This window comes from Hyla sarda, chromosome 5 (genome assembly GCF_029499605.1).
Source record: "Hyla sarda isolate aHylSar1 chromosome 5, aHylSar1.hap1, whole genome shotgun sequence".
Classification (NCBI taxonomy): Eukaryota; Metazoa; Chordata; class Amphibia; order Anura; family Hylidae; genus Hyla; species Hyla sarda.
Window position 1 is genome coordinate 270295105 of NC_079193.1, and position 25900 is coordinate 270321004.

The 25900-nt window shown below is 40.2% G+C and overlaps 1 protein-coding gene across 14 annotated transcripts in view; it reads right to left on the reverse strand.

Annotated features, from left to right (window-relative positions):
• The window catches only part of TMEM241 (transmembrane protein 241), a 194884-nt gene that overhangs the window by 149559 nt on the left and 19425 nt on the right, over positions 1–25900 (reverse strand). For all 14 annotated transcript variants that reach the window (XM_056521710.1, XM_056521714.1, XM_056521708.1 and 11 more), the window contains exons 4-7: positions 11697–11778; positions 9257–9334; positions 6616–6641; positions 234–285 (exon numbers count right to left, since the gene is read on the reverse strand). In XM_056521710.1, the coding sequence (XP_056377685.1) occupies positions 234–285; positions 6616–6641; positions 9257–9334; positions 11697–11778 (238 nt within the window). The remainder of the gene's footprint in view (positions 1–233; positions 286–6615; positions 6642–9256; positions 9335–11696; positions 11779–25900) is intronic.

Genomic DNA, 25900 nt, shown 5'->3' on the forward strand with positions numbered 1-25900 from the left:
TTAAAAAAGTTTTATTTGGTGACAGGTACTCTTTAAAAAATCCTGAGCTGATGCAGCAATATGGGTTATGAAAGTAGAAAAACATTACAGTGTATTACTGAGATGTAGATGTGCACAACAAAAAGCTACACAGTGAGCCTGAACTAGAAAGAGCACCTAGAAATACCTGCAAAATTCCATTCAATAGAAGTCCTGCACAACCGACAGTAGAAAAAAAAACATAGGAGCATTACCTGCTTGTCATGTATTGGAAGGCATCCAGCTGAGATCAGCAACAGTGTGACACTGGGAGGTAAAAATACATATAAGAACTATAACTTTTGAAACTGACACATCGAACAATACAAAGCAAAATAGGTTTACAACAATCTAATATTCTTCAAAATATACAAAGCCGATGTAAAAGTTTGCCAAAGGAAATGTTATTAGGCTGGCACCAATGCATGAATCCATGGCAAATGCAAATCAATCACACATATCAATGTAGGAGAACATCTGGTCTCACTAGCAGTCAGGCATTTTCCAGCATGTAAAAGGAAGGACGTCTCCCTGTCCATAAGTCTAATGCGTACCTGGGGTTTCAAAGTAATTTTTAAACCTTGCTGTGTTACATTACCCCTTCATATTGGCGACAAGGTGATTTTAGTGCTGTCATTGTAGTTACTAAGCCCCTGAGAGTCCTCTTTATGTTGCACAGATATTTCTCATGCTCTTCATTTCAGTGGGGAGGGTCCAGAGCTGGGTTAGGTGTCAACAGTTCTCATATAATTACTTCCTTTCCTTGCCAAGTACAGGTTAGCACCTACTCCTCTCTGCTATGCCATGAAATAGTACTGGTGAAAGTACATTGGACTAAACAGGCCATTATTGTGCTGGAGGATGATCTACTCAGTACATTACTAAAGATGGGATGTGAAGGGCCATTTTATAGCCAAAGAACAGTGTGCACACAGCCTTGGGGTCCAGGGGGGGGCACGAGGCTCCGTAAAGGGGGGCCTTGACTCACTCGCAAGTGGCATCCCACACGGCGTCGGTTGCCTAGCAACTCTACGGCTGGATCTTACTTACGGCCCTGGGTTGTCAGTGTGGCTGCCTGGGAGAGGCGCTTTGAACTGCGGCGTGGCGCACCGCTACGTTCAGACGTGAGGTCACGTCACTGGGGTGACGTGACCTCACCTCTAAGCGCAGCAGCCCACCATGTCGGAGTTCACTGTACCACCGAGCAGTGCGCCCGCTGCCCTGCTCTCTCTCGTACAGGCCCCGCTTGTACTCAGGTACAGAGCCCCGCTTGTCGTCAGTGTACAGAGCCCCGCTTGTCGTCAGTGTACAGAGCCCCGCTTGTCGTCAGTGTACAGAGCCCCGCTTGTCAGTGTACAGAGCCCCGCTTGTCGTCAGTGTACAGAGCCCCGCTTGTCATCAGTGTACAGAGCCTCAAAAACGTTAATAAGGATACAGTGTTATGCAGAGGTGTACTTATAACAATTTTATAGACAAATGATACTATTTACAGTCGCGCGAAATGTTTTGTTCCTCCTAGGGGGGGGGGGGCATGACAAAAAATAATTGAGAAGCACTGCTTTAGGGGGACATTCCTTCACTTACTACAGAGAAACCTAGGTTGCCGAGGATGAAGTTGTTCAATGAAACATTCCAAACGTGAATAGTTGCAATAATCAAATTTTAGGTACACAACCGTGGATGTAGACAACAGCTGCTATATACTAACAAGTCTATATATTAAGATTAGTAGCTCTTTAAAAGGAACAGTTTATTTAAAATGTATACTTAGACTCCTATTTGTCTAACAGATTATTGCTCCATCCTCAGCTATATATTTTGTTTTGTTCTGTAAGCAGTTTCTTGTTTTTTCCAAGGCTAATGGCTATTATCCAAGGAAAACATGCCTTTTCATTACAGTGGCTTAATCGGTTACTACAAAAATAAGATTTAACACTTAAATTAGGTTTTGTTTAATATATAAAAAAAAAAAAAAAAAAAAGGTTGCTCACTTTGTATTTCTTCTTTAGCTGTACAGTGCGGATCAAAAGTTTGGGCACCCCAGGTAAACATTTGTATTAATGTGCATAAAGAAGTAAAGGAAAGATGGAAAAAATCTCCAAAAGGCATCAATTTACAGATTAGACATTCTTATAATATATAAACAAAAGTTAGATTTTATTTCCATCATTTACACTTTCAAAATAACAGAAAACAAAAAAATGGCATCTGTAAAAGTTTTGGCACCCTGCAGAATTTATAGCACGCACTGCCCCCTTTGCAAAGCTGAGACCTGCCAGTGTCTTGGATTGTTCTCAATCATCATCCGGGAAGATCAGGTCAGTCTCAAAGGTTTAAAATGCCCAGACTCATCTGACCTTGCCCCAACAATCAGCACCATGGGTTCTTCTAAGCAGTTGTCTAGAAATCTGAAACTGAAAATAGTTGACACTCACAAAGCAGGAGAAGGCTATAATAAGATAGCAAAAAGTTTTCAGATGTCAATATACTCTGTTCACAATTTAATTAAGAAATGTAAGTAATCAGGTACAGTGGAAGTTAAAGCAAGATCTGGAAGACCAAGAAAAATATCAGATAGAACAGCTCGCAGGATTGTGAAAAAAACTATTCAAAACCCAGGTTTGACTGCACAATCCCTCCAGAAAGATCTGGCAACACTGGAGTTGTAGTACACTATTCCACTATAAAGAGATACTTGTACAAATATGGTCTTCATGGAAGAGTCATCAGAAGAAAACCTCTTCTACGTCCTCACCACAAAAATCTGCGTTTGAACTTTGCAAATGAACATATAGGCAAGCCTGGTGCATTTTGGAAATAAGTTCTGTTGACCGATTAGGTAAAAATTGAACTTTTTGGCCGGAATGAGCAAAGGTACGAAGGGGAACAGAATTTAATGAAAAGATCCTGTCCAACTGTTAAGCATGGGGGTGGATCAATCATGCTTTGGGGTTGTATTGCAGCCAGTGGCACAGGGAACATCTCACAAGTAGAAGGAAAATGGATTCAATAAAATTTCAGCAAATTTTGGATGCTAACTTGATGCCATCTGAGAAAAAGCTGAAGTTAAAGAGAGGATGGCTTCTACAAATGGATAATGATCCTAAACACACCTCGAAATCCACGGGGGGGATTAAATCAAGAGGTGTAAACTGAAGGTTTTGCCATGGCCTTCACAATCTCCTGACCTCAACATAATTGAAAATCTATGGATAGACCTTAAAAGAGCAGTGCGTGACAGAAAGCCCAGAAATCTCAAAGAACTGGAAGACTTTTGTATGGAAGAATGGGCAAAGATACCTCAAACAAGAATCGAAAGAATAACTCTTGGCTACAAAAAGCATTTACAAGCTGTGATACTTGCCAATGGGGGCAGTACAAGATATTAACTCTGCAGGGTGCCCAAACTTTTGCAGATGCCATATTTTTGTTTTCTGTTATTTGTGTGTGTAGAAGTGTAAATTATGGAAATAAAATCTAATTTTTGTTGACATTATAAGAATGTCTAATCTGTAATTTGATGCCTTTTGGAGATTTTTCCCATCTTTCCTTGGCTTCTTTATGCACATTAATACAAATTTTTACCTGGGGTGCCCAAACTTTTGATCCCCACTGTATATTATTTGGGTATTACGGTATTCATGAGGACTTGCAGAATCATATATTTCATATTTGTCGGATGTATTGATTAAGTCACCCAATAATTACTATTGCTTCTTTGACCCTTACAACCAGTGAAGCATCGTGACTACATTTGTATTTTCTGTACGGTGTCCACTCATCCCGTTTCTTCTGGTGTATCAACTTTGTTTTTTTACCAATTTTAGTGAAGTATTATGTAATTATGAACTAATAAAAATTATGTGAACACTTCATATACCTTTTGACTGTGTGTACAGCATAATATATTGATACATTTCAAGAAGCTTAGAATATGCATCTAGGACTTTGTAATTTTTTATTTTTTTTAGGACAGTCCGCATTTATTTAATCGTTTTCTTCATTGCTGAATGAAGGTGGTGCCTTAGATACAGATGCACAGAGAGTTGATAGATACAGAAGTTACAAAAATATTTGAATTTAAAGGGATTACCCGGGAGCAGAAAAATGTATTACCTTTCCACACCACACATTGCTCAACTTATGCCTCGGTGTTGTCTCAGAAGAATAACTTGCTCGGTGGGACTAGAGATGGGGCTGGTACTGTATCAGAATCATCCTATGCAGATAAAACTTCCCACATGCATTGGAAATGGCCGCACAATGTTATCGCATAATCGAGCAGCTATTGCTCACTGCATGCAGGAACACGCATGTGATGATCGTGAATGCACCCCCATCTCAGAAGTTATACTTCTGAGATGACATTGTGGAAAAATTGGTGGAGCACCAGGAAGCGAGCAAAGGTAATACCATTCCTGCTCCCACAAAACTCCAATAATCCCTGGAAGTTCAGTGGGTTTGCAGTTGGCTGAAGGTAAGATATCGGACGGTAATTGTAAATGGTAGTGGCCACATGGTCTGTACTGGGTCTTATTCTTTTTATTATATTTGTACTTTGTGACATAGGAGAAGTTTTGCCCATTTGCCAATGACACGATAGTGTGCAACAGAGTAAACATTCCTGGGGGAATCTTTAATATGGAAAATAATTTAGCTTTACTAAGTGGTCAAAACAATAAAACCTGCAGTTGATTGTTGCCTGTAAAATAATTCACTTGGGGGGGAGAGGTGATAACAGCTCTGTGTCAGTGAAGACTTCAGTGGAAGATTAGGGGTAATGATTTGTGACAACCTCATAATGAGTAAACAGTGCTGCCAGGTAGTAGAGAAAGCTAATAGAATGGTGGGCTGCAAAGCTAAAGTTCTAACCAATAGAAGCTGAGACGTACCGGGTCTGAATTGCCTCAGCTTGTAAGCGCACTCTAAACACCCAGACTGCAACGACCAGAACGTACATGCACGTCCTGTATCGTCGAAGGGTTAAGGATATATTCACACAAACCGTATTTGCTGTGGATGTGATGCATCAGATCTCATGCTATGTTCAACTATTTATTTGTATCGATTTAACAGCATTAAATCTGTAGCAGAAAATCCATAGAAGGTAGAGTATGTATGAATGTACACTTAGGGCGAATTAAAATGAAGCAAATTTCTTTCAGAAACGTCTGCAACTGAAACAGATTTCTGCATGCCCCATTCCAATAACCAAGTCAGTCACAGAAATTTCTGCTACAAATCAGCGGTGAATTCATCCTTAAAGGGGTATTCCGTCCCTAGCATCTTATCCCCTATCCAAAGGATAAGGAATAAGATGTCAATTCGCAGGGGTCCCGCCACTGGGGACCCCCAGGATCTCCGCTGCAGCACCCCTGTCATTACTGCACAGAGCAAACTCGCTCTGTGCGTAATGACCGGTGATACAGGGGCTGGAGCATCGTGACGTCACGGCTCCGCCCCTTGTGACATCACAGCCCGCCCCCTTAATGCAAGTCTATGGGAGGGGGCGTGATGGCCGCCACTGTTCCAGCCCCTGTATTGCCGGTCATTACGCACAGAGCAAGCTTTCTCTGTGAAGTAATGATAGTGGGGTGCTGCTGCAGCGATCTGACATCTTATCCCCTATCCTTTTGATAGGGGATAAGATGTTTAATGCCGGAGTACCCCTTTAAGCCCCCAATACAAATTAGTGAAAAGTTGGCCAAACTTGCCATTTATGGTGGTACTGGCTGAATGCCTAATAGGTATGGAGGCCCCTCGTCTCTCTCCCAACGGATGAAGTTTGTGGAGAGGAAGATCCGTCATGTTGGATTTCAACTGCCTGACCCATTTGTCTTTGGAGGAGAGCTGCTACAAGAAATGTTTGGCCCCAGACCCCTATAAACAACTTTCTCCATTCCGGACACATAAATATTAAACCAATCTAAGAGTTCATGTGTATAAGGAAATCAGGTAAGATAGCCATCAGCAGAAACTATTGAAGTATAGTATAGGTCTTAAGAGGCGTTAATGTATGTGCCTAAAGATACATTCAACATTTTAACGGCAATCTGTCACCAGCATCACCTGCACTAACCTGTTGGTACCAATAGTTTGGGTCATGGCCGGAGCTTAGTGACGTCACCTCTGCTGCTTTCTGCTGGGTCCGGCTGCTAGAGAACAGCAGCGGTGATGTCACTAAGCTCCGCCCGTGCCCAAGCCGGGCCCGGAGCTGATGCTAATGGAGGAGATTACCGAAGATCCCCACCACGGAACAGGACAAGGTAAGTAACGTAGTCACCAGTGTCACCTGCACTACCTGTCGGTACCGACAGGTTAATGCAGGTGACACTGGTGACAGATTTCCTTTCAAAGTGTTAGAACTTTACATTTCTAAAGGGACACTGCGCACACGGCACTTGGTATTTCATATGCATTTATTATCCCCTAGGACTATGCATAAGATGCTCTACTAGTGCTGTTGGATTGCAAAAACATGATCTTCTGGATTGCGGAAAGAATTCTCAACTTGCTGAAAGTTATGTATCCTGCACATACTTAAGCAATCATACAATTAGATCATTTGTGATAATAAAAAGGTATTGTGATACTAACCTGCACAACCGTGTGTAAGAACTTGGCTGCAAAAATAAACAAACATTTATTAAAAATCACCTTTTGGAATAAAGGATTGATGTATTTAGCCAAACTAGATGGATGTTGCTAACAAAATTTGAACAAAACCACATTACACCTTACAAAGTGTAAATGTACACTAGGCTAGGAAAATAAGCAGTAAAATCTGCACTGGATACGATGGTGCGGATTTGATCAGGATTTGTCCATGTTGTAGATTTAAAAATTTACAATGCAAAAAGTCAATTTCTGAAAAATCACATCTACATTGCTGATACTCTAATTGTGCAGAATTCGGTGCAGAATATCTAAAATATCTGTCATATCTCTTGATAAGCATAGCCATATGAAAATAAAAATCTGGAGCATCTTTCTCAGTCGTTGTGCAGTTCCTTTGTTCCTCCTAAATAAGTTAGCAACTGGGTGTTACCTTTCTGCTCGTGAAATGGATGTCACAATGTGCCCCTCACCCACTCCCCTCAAATAAGAGAGAAAGCATATTTTTAAAACAGTCCAGAAACAGGGCATTGAACCATGGGATTGGGGGAGGGGGAACCCATTGTGGGGCAATGCTGTCAAGGATCACTCCGTTCACTCAAACCTTCATTGCCAGCTTTCTTTGAAGTCGACCCATTATCAGAAAAACATGGGTGTAAATAAACACATAGGGCGAGTCATCAGGATTCTGTACATACTTTTTCTTATCTTCGTTGTCCTTTCCAGCACTGATACAAGCCTTTCTGTTATTATGGAAATGAGGCTTGTGTGTCCAGGGGGCGTTCCCCAGCACAGCAAGAGCCCAGGTAGATCCAGCCCATGTCCTCTTTACTGCCCACTGGCCACCATCCACCTACCCAGTCCGAAGTATAGCTACTTGGTAAATAGTACACAGCCTGGACTTACCTGGGCTCTGTGCTGGGAACATTAAACCTTGTTTGCATAATAGGAAAAAGGATAATATCTCAGTGCTGAAAGGAACTTTCAGTGCTTTATAACCATGATGTGCCCCCCCCCCCTCCCCAATTCCCCCCTGTGTAATATAATTTATCATTATCCTTTGCAAGCATATTCTCAGAGACCCTCAGGCACCCCACCCACTTTCCTGCCCTTTCTTTCTCAAAGTAAATGTCTAAAGTGACATATCTGCAAGCTGCTCATCTGTCGTAATGCTTGATTTCTGTTCTCTTGACATATTAACTTCATGTGGATGCATTATTGCCTTCTTCTCATTTATGTAACCTAATGTGTCTAACGCTCAGACTCCATTTATCTATTTAGTCTAGTTACATTTTTTATATACCTGACATCGGTTGCCTCTGTTCCATTTATTGATTTTATATTGCTGACTTAAAAGGGGTATTCCAACGCTCCAGCGTTCTGAACATTTTGTTCAGAACGCTCTGAGCCGGAGGCAGTGATCGGGAAGTCACAGCGCAAGGAACCCGGTGTTCTAAACAAACAGTTGGAGACTGCGATGTCTAGCAGCGGAATACCCCTATAAATAGGCACTGTCACTTAAAGAAAAAAAAAACTTTAGACATGATGTAGAGACGTGTCAAAAGTTTTGATCGGTTGTGGTGTGAGTGTTCAATCCACGACCAATAGCTAGAACTAGCTGGGAGCCGAATGCGCCAAGTAGCACAAACTTACAATTTAAGTCTATGGGACTGTCTCAATCAGTTTTCTCCTCGCAAGTTCTAACAATTGGTCAGGATCTGAACTCTTAGCCCCCGACATTTCTCTAGGACATGTCAAAAGGTTTTAAGCAATAAAAGACATGATCTGGGCAGCTTAAAACTCCAGACAATTTACATTCTTTATCTTCTAAATATCCTGTTTAATGACTTCATTTCATCATGGGGGTAAAAAAATGCAGACAGGTACTGACCTCAAAAAGGTTTATTTATTTATTTATTTTTTTTTTTTTAATACCTAAGTAATAAATTTTGCAAATACATGTCATTAGCATAACTTAAAGGGGTACTCCGGCGGAATTTTATTTAAATGAATTGGTGCCAAAAAGTTAAACAGATTTGTAAATTACTTCTATTAAAAAAAAAATCTTAATCCTTCCAGTACTTATTAGCTGCTGAATACTACAGAGGAAATTCTTTTCTTTTTGGAACACAGTGCTCTCTGCTGACATCTCTGTCCATTTTAGGAACTGACCAGAGCAGCACATGTTTGCTATTGGGATTTTATCCTACTCTGGACAGTTTTTAAAATGGACAGAGATGTCAGAAGAGAGCACTGTAGTCATGATGTCAGCAGAGAGCTCTGTGATGCAAAAAGAAAATAATTTCCTCTGTAGTATTCAGCAGCTAATAAGTACTAGAAGGATTAAGATTTTTTTTAATAGAAGTAATTTACAAATCTGTTTAACTTTCTGGTGCCAGTTGATTTAAAAAAAAAAAAAATAAATAAAGTTTTCCACTGGAGTACCCCTTTAATTCTAATAATGGGAGTGAATATCTTATGATGGGTGAGATAATACAGTCAGGGGGTGTAATTATTTGACACTGAGAGATGTGTCTAATACACAACTCCTGACTGTATAACCCCACCTATCACCATTATTTAAAATGTAAAGATTACTAGATAAATAAAATAAATACCCCACCTCTCTGTAGAAAATTCTCTGGGCTACATAAGTCACCACTTCGGAAGCATTATGCAATGTCAAAAATATAGGAATTGGCTACAAAGAGAAAAGAAAAAAAAAATCAAATCTTACCACGATTAACACATTGCAATAGTAGCAGCAAGAATCAGGTTGTTTATGACAAAACAAACACCTACGATGAAGCCTGATCATGCTTATCACATGGCAAAGCCGCATGAAAAGTTTCTTTTATTGGATAGCCTCTGTTTAAAGGGGTACTCCGCCCCTAGACATCTCATCCCCTATCCAAAAGAAAGGGGATAAGATGTCTGATCACGGGGGTCCCGCAGCTGGGACCCCCGCAATCTATGTGCTGCACCCTGCATTCATTTAGAACCCTGGGTGCGGGTGGCGGGGGTTGTGATGCCATGCATCACCCCCTAAATGCAAGTCTATGGGAGGGGGCGTGACGGCCGTCAAGCCCTCTCCCATAGACTTGCATTGAGGGGGTGTGGCGTGACACCACGACCCCCGCCCCCAGCATTCGGAACAAAATGTTCCGAACGCTGGGGCAGCAGAGTACCCCTTTAAAGAGCTAGGAGAGGAGATTTGCTAAAACCTGTGCAGAAGAAACATGCCGCAGTAGCCCAGATCGCTTCTTACGTTTTTTTTAATCTCCCCCTACGACTTTTGTAGTGTACTGCTTACTGTAGCATATGCTGTGTACATTAAAACTCAGTGGTGTACTTCTCTAGTACATTGATCTAGTCTAGTGTTGTTCCTAGTCAGCACAGTTAGTTTCTAAGTCAGTCTTTTTCAGCCCTTGTTTCTATCTCTTTTAGCTTCATTTTTTTTTTTTTTTTTTAAACAGTTTGTTGCATTTGTTCCCAAGGTTAGTAAGGCTCAGACTTTTTGTCTCTGTCTCCTAGAGTCTTCCTCTTTTTGTTTAAAGGGGTACTCCGGTGGAAATCCTGCATCAGAAATTCTGCTGTGTGAATAGGACAGCAGAATCCCATTGAAGTGTATTGGCTATAAATTCATGCAGAAATTTTTGCCGTGTGAACATAGCGTGAGGGTTAGTGGTGTCTAGTTAGGGTTCCTGGTCAGGAATAGATCTGAAGAAAGAGTAAGGGAAAGATGGTTATGGTAATTTTTTTGTACTTTGTTTCTATTTATAATTCATCTGCTTTAACTTTATCTTCATCATTCGTTTGTGCCACCAACCATTGCCGTAATTCTGTTTCTGTCATGTATTGCCCCCGACTCCGCCCCTAGAAATCGTATCCCCTATCCAAAGTATAGCTTTGTAGCTGCTGGGGACCCAGCTATCTCCCTGCTGCACCCCAGCATTCGCTTAGAGAGTTGGGTGCAGCGCCGGAGGATAATGACGTCTCAAACCTCCGCCCCGCATCCCCAGTCATCCAGCACGGAGCGAAGTTCGCTCTCTGCACTGGATATCTGGGGTGCTGCAGCCGAGATCACAGGGGGTCCCAACAGTGGGATCCTAGCGATCAAAAATCTTAAGGGCATAAAATGTCTAGGGGCGGAGTACCCCTTTAATAGATAGTAGTCCCTGGCTAAGGACCTATTTGGTCTATGAGCCAAAGAGGAGATCCACTGTGTAAGAGCAGTTCTTCTATGGTAGACCTGACACATTTGGGAATTAAATGACAGGCCACTCATCTGAGCCATAAGCATGTAATGCTACATTTCTCCTACAGTGGCCAGACACAGACAACAGTCATTTATTGGATCCCGACTGTTACAACAGTTTCTTTTTAAAAAGTGTTACTGTCATTCAAAAGAACATCTGCATGTCACACTGGCATGTCAAAAGTTTCATCACTTAGGGGTCTTCGCACCAAGATCTTAACACAAGTCAGATAGATCCAGGAGAATCAGGTAGGTGCTCGTCACTCCATCGGCTTGCTGATCGGTCAGGCTTGCTTAGACAAGCTCTATACTGTCTCCCAGCTGATTGTAGGAGTAATTTACTAGCAAGAAGTAAGACAACACCTTTAGTATAACATAATAAAATGTGGCATTATTTAGGCTTTGTATGCATGACATAATACCCTGAAAAAAAAACAAATACCAGATGGGATATTTTAAAGAAAAAAAAAAAAAAAGAAAAAATGGTTTATTTTTATTTCAAAAGGAAATAATTTTTTTCTGGAAAAGCCAACTTTCAAAGCAAAATATTCTTCTGCATTTTTTTTTATAGATAAAAAAAGCATTTACTGCATAACACATTTTCAAACATGTGTTATTTATTGTTTGCAGGTGTTGACATAAATCTGACCAAAATCGACATAAAATGGATTGCGGCAACGGACCAAATATCCATCCATATATTATACTAAGTATTAGACAAAGATAGTGATAGGTGTAAAAAATGTTATGAGAACCGGACTGGTATCCAGAATAAATGGACAGAGCATGCAGCAAAGTTACATACCAGCCGTGACAGAGCCCTGGAACCTGCATAAATATTTCCCACGAAGAATGCTGATGCGGGAAGCCATGCCAAAACGTCAGCCCTGCAAAACAGTTAAGGGTCATGATACAATGTATATAACCCAGACTTGCATGCTAGTGAGGATGTTTGGACCATCACTGCAATTCGGAATTAAAGGGGTACTCCGGTGAAAACCTTTTTTCTTTTAAATCAACTGGTGGCAGAAAGTTAAACAGATTTGTAAATTACTTCTATTAAAAAATCTTAATCCTTCCAGTACTTATTAGCTGCTGAATGCTACAGAGGAAATTCCTTTCTTTTTGGAACACTGATGACATCACGAGCACAGTTCTCTCTGCTGACATCTCTGTCCATTTTAGCAACCATGCATAGCAGATGCATAGCAGATGCATAGCAGATGCATAGCAGAGGTGTGCTAAGGGCAGCATGGTGGCTCAGTGGTTAGCACTGCTGCCTTGCATTGCTGGGGACTTGGGTTCAAATCCCACTAAGGACAACAATAAATAAAGCGTTATTATTATTATAACGTCAGCAGAGAGAACTGTGCTCGTGATGTCATCAGAGAGCATTCCAAAAAGAAAATAATTTCCTCTGTAGTATTCAGCAGCTAATAAGTACAGGAAGGATTAAGATTTTTTAATAGAAGTAATGTACAAATATGTTTAACTTTCTGCCACCAGTTGATTTAAAAGAAAAAAGGTTTTCACCAGACTACCCCTTTAAAAAGGATTCAAAAACTTGCATTTCAACAATACTCCCAATCCTAAATTTCAGAAATGTGAGAATACCTACAGGTTGGACCATTTTTTTTGTTACTGCATATCTATTAGTCTACTGGTCTAAAATCAATCATAAAACATAAGTTTTATTAATCCAAGCTCAACATTAAGTAAGCAAAGCAAAAACGTTTATAACACAGTGCTTCTGTAAGAAGAACAATACACTGTCTGCAATAAACAATTGTTAAAAGTTGTACAGAGCAGAGCCCCGCTTGTCCTCAGTGCCCAGAGCCCCGCTTGTCCTCAGTGCCCAGAGCCCCGCTTGTCCTCAGTGCCCAGAGCCCCGCTTGTCCTCAGTGCCCAGAGCCCCGCTTGTCCTCAGTGCCCAGAGCCCCGCTTGTCCTCAGTGCCCAGAGCCCCGCTTGTCCTCAGTGCCCAGAGCCCCGCTTGTCCTCAGTGCCCAGAGCCCCGCTTGTCCTCAGTGCCCAGAGCCCCGCTTGTCCTCAGTGCCCAGAGCCCTGCTCAAAATGCCCTATGCTAAGTATTTACGGCAGTATTTTCCAAACAGTGTGTCTCCAGCTGTTGCAAAGCTTTAACTCCCAGCATGCCTGGACAGCCAAAGGCTGTCTGGGCATGCTAGAAGTTGTAGTTTTGCAACAGCTGGAGAAGCACTGTTTGGAAAACACCGATATATGGACTCCAATAGTTCTTATTATGTAGGATGAGCATGCACAGTGAGATTTGCCAGGTTACTACAACGGATCAATGAGTCGGTGGCTCGGTGTATGCAATGATTTTACTGGTCTTACTAGCAATGAGGAGAGTCACAAAAATGTATTTATTTTTTTAAATCTTACTAGCAGATTTTGAATACATAGTTCACAGAATATAAATCAATCAACAAGAAGAAAAATAAATAAAAAAGTTTCAGTAAAGACTCATCAGTCTAATAAAAAGTTTACTCCCCCCCCCCCCCCCATATCCCACCCCAAACCTTAAAACCCTAGTGCTGCAGGAAAGATAAAAAAATAAAAATAAAAAAAAAAATAAAATAAAAAAAGGGGGGGGGGGAAATACAATTAGCAATTATATTTTTCAATCCAATGTGACCAGATATTTTTTATATAAAAGACATCTTATTTCTTTTAGTATAAACAGCCCTTTCCCAACTCAAAGAAAGCATTATTTTAGAGAGAAATTGAGAGTGTTGTTACAGTACTAGACTTCCAATACTGGGCAAGTCATTTTCTGGCCGAGTATAATATACGTCCCACTGCAATCTTATGATTAGAGTGAATAGGTAGATCATCTAAAAAGCCAAGAATACAAATTCCCGGGTCCCTGGATACTTCAAAATCATATAGATTTTGGATCAATCCCAGAATAGAGTTCCAGTACTCTTCCAAACAGATATACTGCATATGCTATGGAATTGTATCGGCCTCAGGTCGTGAACCCCGAGGGCAATTTGAATCTTCTTTGAGACCAATTCTATAAAGAAATGAAGGAGTTTGATATGTCCTATACAGGATATACATTTGTGACAGACGTCCACTCTCACCTAAGCATTGATTAGGAACTGCTTCTAGAACAGGGTCTCACTGTTCCGGGGTTACAATCTTGTCTTTTGACACCTATTTCTCAAATGCAGTAACTCTACATTGTTCCAGATATTTATTGAGTAATAAGGTATACAATCTTGAAATAAACCCAGATTATCTAATAGAAGCAGTAATTAAATTTAATGCTAAATCATTTAGATATACTAGAGAAGTTTTCCTTTGTTCAGCAGCCACAGCATGCCTCAATTGGATATACTGAAAAAAGAAGTACGTGGAAGGAAAAACTCTTCCTGAAGTTCAGTAAAAAAAGACTTCAAAATTTGAACACATTTTTCATCCATAATATACCTGTTCTTTCCCATAGATCAAAGCCTTTGAGTTTTTTTTACTTCTACAAGAGAAGGATTATCCTACAAGGGGGCTTATCACATATATTACAATACCTCTTATCTGCTTTATTTCATTTCACACCTTTTGTATTAGTTTTAAAAGTAGGGCAGGTTGGTTTTTGTACTAGGAGTTCTCCTCTTTCCACCACACTCAGAAGATTAGGACTGGAAAAGTAATACTGTAGAATAGACATCATGCTTGATGTATTATTCATATCTATCCAACCTCTTAAAGGGGTACTCCCGTGGAAAACTTTTTCTTTTTTTTTATCAACTGGGGCCAGAAAATTAAACAGATTTGTAAATCACTTCTATTAAAAAAAATCTTAATCTTTCCAGTACTTTTTAGGGTCTGTATACTACAGAGTTAATGGTTTTCTTTTTGGAACACAGAGCTTTCTGCTGACATCATAACCAGAGTGCTCTCTGCTGACATCTCTGTCCATTTTAGGAACTGTCCAGCGTAGCATATGTTTGCTATGGGGATTTTCTCCTATTCTGGACAGTTCTTAAAATGGACAGAGATGTCAGCAGAGAGCACTGTGGTCATGATGTCAGCAGAAAGCTCTGTGTTCCAAAAAGAAAACCATTTCCTCTGTAGTATAGATAATAGAAGTAATTTACAAATCTGTTTAATTTTCTGGCCCCAGTTGATAAAAAAAATTAAAATTAAAAAAAAAAAAATAGTTTTCCACGGGAGTACCCCTTTAACCTCTTCAGGACACAGGGCGTATGGATACGCCCTGCATTCCGAGTCCTTAAAGACCGAGGGCGTATCCATACGCCCGTGGGAAATCCGGTCCCCACCGCTAGCTGGCTGGGGACCGGAGCCAGATGCCTGCTGAAATCATTCAGCAGGCACCCTGGCACATCACCCAGGGGGTCCTGAGACCCCCCCATGTCAATTCAGACATGCGATTTTCTCCAATTCCGGGCTGATCGGGGCTCTGGTGACCCGATCACCCGGAAAATAGGGCTGATTGGAGCTGTCAGCAACAGCCCCGATCAGCCTAAAGGATAGGAGTGAGGTCGCAAAGCTGCGATCTCCTCCTATCCCCTGGCATTAGTCAGAACGGAGTTCTGACCAATGGCAGCGCAGGACAGGGGGTTGCTATGGCGAATTGAAATTGAAAGTAAAAACGATCTTTACTGTGGCAACCACTAGGGGGGCCAAACTGCAACTCCCAGCATGCCCAGACAGCCAAAGGCTGTCTGGGCATGCTGGGAGTTGTAGTTTTGCAACATCTGGAAGGTCACAGTTTGGAGACCACTGTTACAGTGGTGCCCAAACAGTAGCCCTCCAGATGTTGCCAAACTACAACTCTCAGCATGCCTCGACTGCCCAGGCATGCTGGGAGTTGTAGTTCTGTAACATCTGTCCCTTCAGATTTAGCAATTTTCATGAAATTTTAGAAAATTGCTGCTCTACTTTGAAGCCCTCTAATTTTTTCAAAAAGCAAAAGTATGTCCATTTTATGATGCCAACATAAAGTGGACATATTGTATTTGTGAAGAAAAATAAAATATTTGGAATATCCATTTTCCTTACAATTAGAGAGCTTCAAAGTTAGAAAAATGCTAAATTTTAAAAAATTTCATGAAATATTGGGATTTTTCACCAAAAAAGGATGCAAGTAACGCCGAAAATTTACCACCAAAATAAAGTAGAATATGTCACGAAAAAACAATCTCAGAATCAGAATATTCGGTAAAAGCGTTTTTGCGTAATTAATTCGTAAAGTGACTGTGGTCATAATTGCGAAAAAGGGCTCAGTCCTTAAGGTGTTAACCCCTTAACGACCAGAGGTTTTTCCATTTTTGCATTTTCGTTTTTTCCTCCTTACCTTTAAAAAAATCATAACTCTCAATTTTGCACCAAAAAAATCCATATGATGGCTTATTTTTTGCACCACCAATTCTACTTTGTAATGACATCATTTTACCCAAAAATCTACAGCGAAACGGAAAAAAAATCATTGTGAGAGAAAATTGAAAATAAAACGCCATTTTGTAACCTTTGGGGGCTCCCGTTTCTACACAGTATATTTTTGATTTTGTCGTACTTCTAGAAAGAATCATAACTACATGCAGGAAAATGTATACGTTTAAAATGGTCATCTTCTGACCCCTATAACCTTATTTTTCCACATATGGGGTGGTATGAGGGCTCATTTTTTGCACCGTAATCTGAAGTTTTGAGCGGTACCATTTTTGCACTGATAGGACTTATTGGTCGCTTTTTATTCATTTTTTCCCCGATTTAAAAAGTGACCAAAAATGCACTATTTTGGACTTTGGAATTTTTTTGCGCATACGTCATTGACCGTGCAGTTTAATTAACGATATATTTTTATAATTCGGACATTTCCACATGCGGCGATACCACGTTTATTTTTATGTACACTTTTTTTAATGGGAAAATCGGGGGGGGGGGGGGGGGTGTTTCAAACTTTTATTAGGGGAGGTGTTAAATGATCTTTATTCACTTTTTTTTTTGCAATGTTATAGCTCCCATAGGGGGCTATAACACTGCACACACTGATCTTTTACATTGATCACTGGTTTCTCATAGAGCGTTATAGATCGGGAGCGGACTCATGATGTACCCGTACGTCATGAGTCCTTAAGAGGTTAAGGACCAGGGGTTTTTCCATTTTAGCGCTTTCATTTTTTTCCTCCTTACCTTAATTTTATGCAGGAAAATTTATACGTTTAAAATCTTCTGACCCCTATAACTTTTTTTTTATTTTTCAGCATATGAGGCAGTATTAGGGCTCATTTTTTGTGCCGTGATATGAAGTTTTTAGCGGTACCATTTTTGTATTGATCGGACTTATTGATCGCTTTTTATTCATTTTTTCATGATATAAAAAGTGACCAAAAATGCACTATTTTGGACTTTGGAATTTTTTTTGCACGTACACCATTGACTGTGCGAATTAATGATATATTTTTATAATTCAGACATTTCCGCACGCGGTGATCCCACATATATTTTTATTTATTTTTTACACTTTTTTTTAAATGGGAAAAGGGGGGGGTGATTCAAACTTTTATTAGGGGAGGTGTTAAATGATCATTTTTTTTTTTGCAATGTTAGAGCTCCCATAGGGGGCTATAACATTGCACACAGTGATCTTTTACATTGATCACTGGTTTCTCATAGGAAACCAGTGATCAATGATTCTGCCGCTTGACAGCTCATGCTTGGATCTCAGGCACTGAGCAGTCATTCGGCGATTGGACACCAGGAGGCAAGGTAGGAGACCCTCCTCGTGTCCCACAGCTGTTCGGGATGCCGCGATTTCGCCGCGGACATCCCAAACAGCCCCCTGAGCTAACGGGCAGTGATTTACTTTCACTTAAGGGTTAATAGCGCACAGCACCGCGTTCACTACCGCGCGCTATTAGACCTGTGGCTAAAAACGCCCGACCCGCTAATAGCGTCGTGGCCCCGCATTATAGAAAGGGAAAGGACTCAGGATGTACCGGTACATCCTTGGTCCTTAAGTGGTTAAATGCTGCCCCTGTGAGGCTAGGAAATAAAGCCATGGATTGGCGAGGGCCAAGCCCCCCTATCTTTAAGTCTCTGTAAATTCTCCAGTTTATGTTTTCAACCATTCCAAATCAATTCTCTAAATTGACAATTAAAAGGGGTATTCCAGGAATTTTTTTTTTTATTTGACTATGTTACAGGGGCTGTAAAGTTAGTGTAGTTCATAATATAGTATCTGTACCTGTGTGTGATGGTTTTCTCACAATTCTTCTGTGATTTTCACCCCAGTATTTATTTTTAACAGCATACAAAATGACTGTTGTCTCGGATTTTTCCCATCTTGCAATGCGGCCGAGACCTGACTCACTAGTGAGCTGATGACAGGGAGCATGTCTGCTTCAATGGGTAGAGGGATCGCTTGGTGGGAGAGAGATCAACTGCAACAGCTGTAGGAACCCTGATTGAAAACCACAGGTCTTTTGTTTCAATGGGTGGGGAGGCTGATGTGTGGGAGGGAGAAAAATGGAATTGTGGGATTTGTAGTCAAAAAAAGAAAAAAGTGAAACAGGAAATACGAGCTCACAAAAAGCTAGCCACAGTGTTATGGTAATCTCATGACATAGCCATTTAGCCCCAAGACAAGCGCAGATCCTTCCTAGGCATGTTCATTACTGTCTGCCAGGTACGTACTAAAATCACCTTAAATTGGAGAACCCTTTTAATTATTATTTGAAACAAACCAACAGGAAGCCAAACTGGGGAATTATTAAGCAAATATTGAAGTTGAGGCATATAAACAATTTTTATAAGATTAATTCTTCCTACAACAAAAAGAGGAAGTTTCAAATTATTTAAAAAAGGGTTACATTTAAGCATTCATATTGGGTTCAATTTGAAGTAATTTTGATACCCAAATTGTTAAATTGACTAAACACATTTTATAGAGGTATTTACATTAACCTTTACAACATAAGAAAAAATGTATTCCAATTAAGACAGATACTAGACAGACAGAGCCATATTTATTCAAAAGTTCTATCAATGCAGATAGTGAGGGACTTGTATCATTTAAAAATAATAATGCATCATCTGCACACAACGCAATCTTATTCATATATGAACCATATTTAAACCCATGTATCTCATTACTTGAATATGCGAATAAGAGCGGTGACGGGGGACATACGTCTGGTACAGCGAAAGAATAACATTTTAAGAAACCTCCCCATTAACACAAACTCTGGTACTGGGGTTATTATATAGTAACTTAACCAAGGAAATAAATCTGGGTCCAAAACCCAATACCTCCAGAGTTGCCCACAGATAGGGCCATATTCTCTCTTGATGCAAAAAAAAAAAAGCATTTCACTGTGTGAAATGACTCTATGTGGGAGAATCCGGAGGAATTTGTATACTTATAAAGACCCTATGAATATTAGTAGTGTAGAGCAGCCGGGAATAAAACCTGTTTGACCCTGATGAATAATTGATGAAATAACCTTATTTAATTGGGAGGCAAGTCTTTTAGCCAAAAATGTCACATCGGTACATAATAAAGATATCAGCCTGTAAAGGATCCTTATCTTTTTTTAAATATGACTAAAATAACCGCCTCTCGCATGTATACCGGCAAATTCCCCTCCTCTAAAGCATCATTAAAGACCTCTAATAGCTTAGGGATCAGTATATCTCCAAAAAATTTTATCACTCTCTAATGGCAATCCATCTATGCGCTTTATTATTTGCTGCAGATTCAACTGCTATGTCCAATTCTTCTAGAGTTATGGGAGCTTCCAAACACTCCTAATCTGCTGCTCTTGTTAGTTTGGATTATTTTGCCTCCTTCAGAATTTTTTTTAGCTCAACTCATCAGAGTTGGTATTGACAATACCCCTAACACTAGCTTTAGGTGATTGGATTATAGAGGGGTTTTGGAGCTTTGGAAATCCTAGATAATATACGACCAACCAATTCTCCCTCTGTATAAAATACCTGTTTCAGCATCATAACTCTTATTAGCATCATGCATAAGATGAAGGCACAGAGCAAACCGAAATTTTTTTTTGTTAATCTCATTTGGATCTTCAATAAAGAGAGCGTTTATTCTGCACACCTCATCAGGTCATTTATTGGTTAGATCCAAAATTCTAGATTTTTTTCCCGGGCAATAGCTTTAAAGGGGTACTCCCGTGGAAAAAATTTTTTTAATCAACTGGTGACAGAAAGTTAAACAGATTTGTAAATGACTTCTATTAAAAATTCTTCATCCTTCCAGTACTTCTTAGGGGCTGTATACTAAAGAGAAATCCAAAAAAGAAATGCATTTCCTCTGATGTCATGACCACAGTGCTCTTTGCTGTCCATTTTAGGAACTGTCCAGAGCAGCATATGTTTGCTATGGGGATTTTCTCCTGTTCTGGACAGTTCCTAAAATGGACAGCAGAGGTCAGCAGAGAGCATTGTGATCATGCCATCAGAGGAAATGCATTTCTTTTTTAAAATTTCTCTTTAGTATACAGCCCCTAAAAAGTACTGAAAGGATTAAGATTTTTTTAAAGAAGTGATTTACAAATCTGTCTAACTTTCTGGCACCAGTTTAATAAAAAAAAAAAAAAAAGTTTTCCATGGGAGTACCCCTTTAATTAATATCCCCCTCATAAATGCTTTAATTGTATCCTAAATAATGCCTTGTGTTCTACAAGATTCCTTCATTTGAAAAAATTCAAGAAGTTCTAGTCTTAAATTTGCATCATCTCCCACTAGGTATAACCAATATATAACCAATAGGTGTTAAGTTTCCAAGAATTAATTTCTCTTACTATAGGTAAATTTTTTTATCTCACAATATGTGCTGGTTAGGGTTAGGTCAGGGGGGGGTGTCTCCAGAGGTCAAAGGTCACCACCAGCTTCCCAACTTCCAGGTGTCGGAAGGTGCCACATTCTACTACTAGTGTTGGACACAGCTGGTGGCGGACCTCCCCGATTGAGGAGACACCTGACATTGAGAATGCAAAGCATAGGATCTAGAATATTGATAAAGTACCCGATTAGTGGTAAAAGGAATACCTGAATGCTGTGCGGAAATGGCTAAAACTGTACCAATTATACTTGAAGAGAATGGAGGAGGAACATAAATAATAGAATTTCCATATTGTATATCTCAGACCGTATTCCCACATATTGACCTTGATCATCCACATAGCTTTTCAAAAATGTAAATTGAATGCTCTGGTGTGCCAAAATACTAACACCTCTAGAATAATTTGTATAAGTGGCATGAAACCGTGCTTGTAACCAAGGTTCATCCAGTAAATGAAAATTATCAGAAGTTAAATGCGTTCTTTGTAGACAAATTGAAAAACAAATTTTTAATTCATGAAATATTGCATTTCGTTTAACAGTATTCCTCTAACATTACAATTTATAATTGAGAAACTCATCCATTTAGCAAAAAAGGAAAAAAGACATAATCATAATTTAAAAAAATATATAAAAAAATAAATAAAAAAAGGGGGAAGTTCCTGCAACACTAACAACCCACCCACAATCAGCTCTCCACCCTGGAGAGCGGAAGGCATCAGACCACTCTGCCTGAATACCGGCAATAAACATAGGTAGGAGAAGAAAATTGCTCGTAGTCTCCCGGGTTACATATATATTCCGATCATACTATTTTTCGCTATGAGCGCAAGAGACTTTCATTTTGTTCTAGCCAGTCATTTACATCTTTATGGGTTATCAAAAAAGTGTAGATCATTCAAATATTATTCTCAAACGTGCTGGATATAACATAGCATAGGATAAATCTGCTGAGCAAAGCCTTTTCTTTATATCTGAGAATTTAAAGGGCTATTCCAGGCAAAACAATCTTTTCCCCTATCCAAAAAGGATAGGGGATAAGATGTCTAATCGCGGGGGGCTCGCTGCTGGGACCACAGCGATCTCCCTGCAGCAACCACCGGGTTTCCGGGACTGGGGATGTCACGTCACGCCACGCCCCCTCCATTCATGTCTATGGGAGTGGGCGTGATGGCCGTCACACCCCCTCCCATAGACATGAATAGAGGGATTCATAGAATGCGGGTGCTACAGGGAGATCACGGGAGGGTCCCAGCAGCGGGCTCCCCACAATCAGACATCTTATCCCCTATCCTTAGGATGGGGATAAGATGTTTTTGCCCGGAATACCCCTTTAAAGCTGCTGTCTCTGGACCTCGCTTTAATAAATCAGCAAAAATTGAGATTCCTGACCCATTAAATTGGATTTCTTGCCATTCTCTAGCTTTATTTAACATTATCTCTTTATCTCTGTAGTGGAGAATCCTTGCAATTATTGGACGAGGAGGTCTCCCAGGTGGTAGGGGTCTCATAGGCACACTGTGTGCTCACTCCACTGCAAATATATTAGAGAAAGATTCCTTTCCAAATTGTAACAAAAGCCATTTTTCAACAAAATCAATTGCGTTATTCCCTTACACATTTTCAGGGAATCCAATAAATCACACGTTTTGTCCAAGTCAATTCTCCATTTCATCTAACTTTTTAGTTAAAGAATAGATATTTTTTGTCGATTTTGCAACTTCCTTAACAACTTCTGAAACAGTCTTCCACATTACTTATCCGTTGCTCCGCTTCAGTTACACGAGCAGATATTTTGTGCAAATCCGCACGTAATAAAGAGATGTCCTGCTGCACATGTCCCATTTGGGCTGATAAGCCATTTATAGCAAGTAATATATCTTTTAACGATGGTTCTTTTGTATGCGACTGCGGGTCTTCTATGAGATAGTGGCCACCACCCCAGTTGTCTAGAAATCTGAAACTGAAAATAGTTGACACTCACAAAGCTGGAGAAGGCTATAAGAAGATAGCAAAACGTTTTCAGATGTCAATATCCTCTGTTCGGAATGTAATTAAGAAATGGCAGTCATCAGGAACAGTGGAAGTTAAAGAAAGATCTGGAAGACCAAGAAAAATATCAAACAGAACAGCTCGCAGGATTGTGAGAAAAACAATTCAAAACCCACGTTTGACTGCACAATTTCTCCAGAAAGATCTGGCAGACACTGGAGTTGTGGTACACTATTCCACTATAAAAGAGATATTTGTACAAATATGGTTTTCATGTTAGAGTCATCAGAAGAAAACCTCTTCTACGTCCTCACGACAAAAATAAGCATTGGAACTTTGCAAATGAACATATAGACAAGCCTGATGCATTTTGGAAACAAGTTCTGTGGACCGATGAGGTTAAAATTTAACTTTTTGGCTGGAATGAGCAAAGGTACGTTTGGAGAAGAATGGGAACAGAATTTAATGAAAAAAACCTCTGTCCAACTGTTAAGAATGGTGTGGATCAATCATGCTTTTGGGTTGTATTGCAGCCAGTGGCACAGGGAACATCTCACAAGTAGAAGGAAAAATGGATTCAATAAAATTTCAGCAAATTTTGCATGCTAACTTGATGCCATCTGTGAAAAAGCTGAAGTTAAAGAGAGGATGGCTTCTACAAATGGATGATGCTCCTAAACACACCTCGAAATCCACAAGGGATTACATCAAGAGGCATAAACTGAAGGTTTTGCCATGGCCTTCACAATCTCCTGACCTCAACATAATTGAAAATCTATGGATAGACCTTAAAAGAGCAGTGCGTGACAGACAGCCCAGAAATCTCAAAGAACTGGAAGACTTTTGTAAGGAAGAATGGGCAAAGATACCTCAAACAAGAATTGAAAAGACTCTTGGCTGGCTACAAAAAGCATTTACAAGCTGTGATACTTGCCAAAGGGGGCAGTACAAGATATTAACTCTGCAGGGTGCCCAAACTTTTGCAGATGCCTTTTTTTGTTTTATGTTATTATGAAAGTGTAAATGATGGAAACAAAATCTAACTTTTGTTGACATATTATAAGAATGTCTAATCTGTAATTTGATGCTTTTTGGAGATTTTTCCATCTTTCCTTGGCTTCTTTATGCACATTAATACAAATTTTTACCTGGGGTGCCCAAACTTTTGATCCCCACTGTTTATCTCTCTCTTATGATCAGCAGATTTTACTAGGAACTTTGCCTCCTCTCTTAAGTCTACAGCGCCCAGCGTGTATAGACAAAGCAGCAATACCATGCGCCTTTAGATAATTATCTGCGAGCCGCGTCCGCCCAATACCAGCAGTTGTCTCCCATTCCCTATTGCCGCACTCACCCACCACAAAGCTCCGGGGCAGAATCACAGCAGCCCAGGCAGGAAGTTCGCAGGAAGCACAGCAGTCCTCCAATCTCCAGTGAGAGGTAGCAGGGGGAGAACGCGCAGTCAGAGTCTTCACCTGTGGGATACTCAAGCTCCGCCCTCTCCTAAGTCATCTCCGGTCCAGCCTCCTTCGTCACAACAAATTAAATCTATACTTATTTTTTTTTATAAGTAAAAGGTGCTAAAAGGAGATGCAGGTGTGGTGAGCAGGACTACTCCCTATACTCCCTTAGGTTTGGTGGAGAACCAGAGGAACTGGAGGATGAAAACATAGAAGGAGAACAGGTAAGTTGATTTGGAAAGGTTAGACTAGGCTTTCAATAGATAAGATAATACTAAACATTTAAATGGGCACTCATGAAAACAAATTTTTTTGCTATTGCACTTCTTATGGTAAATAAAAAAATCTTTCTAATGTATTTTATTTACAAAAGAAAATAACTTATGTTCTAATACTTTGCTTAAAACTGCCACTAGGAGTCTCCCTACTTGTCCAGAGCGCATTTCCCCCCCATGTCTTGCTCAGACTTTAGACTCCTGCTGGCCTGGCAGAAGTCCAAAATCAGGAAATGCAGTCTGTTTTGCTGAGGGGTGTGTGCGCAGCTTTAGCCAATCATAGCTCCTCTCACACACTGAACTGATCTAGGCTGTGTATAGCAGAGTGAGGGAGGAAGTTCTCCCCTGTATGGCTTCAGATGATGTCACGCCTGTGAATCTGACTGAAACTGAGCAGAAAATACAGAGCACTATCAAAGTAGAAAACTAAAAAATAATAAAAATAAAAGTCAGTGGGTGGTTTATCATGATGGGACAGTGAACTGGGAGGATTATAAAATCTAACAAGATCATGAGAGGTACTCTTTAAAAGAGGAAGTATGGCTGCATGGCTGGTAACCATGTTGGGGGGCAGAAGTTGCAGGGCATATTATCTACATGTGATTATAGGGGGGGTTTAGAAGCAGAGAAGGAAAAGGAAAATCATTGAGGCATCCACATACACACAGACCTGGCTGGTCCCCCAGGTCAGTCTGTATATGCACATAGATACAGGTTAGGTTAGTTGACTACATCTTTAATAAACTACTTTTATTTGATTCCTTAAGTAGGCTAAAATGACTAGATCCAACACATCCATCCAATGGTTGGGGACAAAAATTGCACAAACTATGTTATGCAAGTTATTTATTTGCAAAGCTATGTGTAAATAGTTGCACACTATGCACACACAACTGTCCATTTGCTTACATATGGTTTTAACTTTCAGAGCTTGAATTCCACCTAGTAAGTTTGCATAGAACATGTACCTCATTTACCCAGAATTCATTGATATTGGCAGAATTCGGTCACTAATTCCAATGGAATTAAAACCAAAGCCAGAGATGTAACAGTAGTACAAAACACTGGGAGGTCTATTGCAATACATAAAACAATAAAGGTGATTACGCGTTTCGGGGGAGCCACCCCCTTCTTCAGATCATTCAGTGCCTCTAGAGGTCCTTTTTCATCTTCTGTACCACAAGTCCCATCAGGATTGGTCTTCCTCCTCTACCTGTGACCTCCGGCTTAGCAGCGGTTCCAGCACTTCTTGAATTGTGGTAACCCCATTGTGGGTTGATATGCAAGTCTTTACTTGCTCTCAGGTGAGCAGCCACTACCTAGGGGTCATTTATTTTGACCACGAATTGCTGTATCAGTTTTTCCCATACGGTATCACACGAGGCGCCTCCCTCTGGTCTCCCTTTTTCTCTTTCTACAGGTCATTAGCCA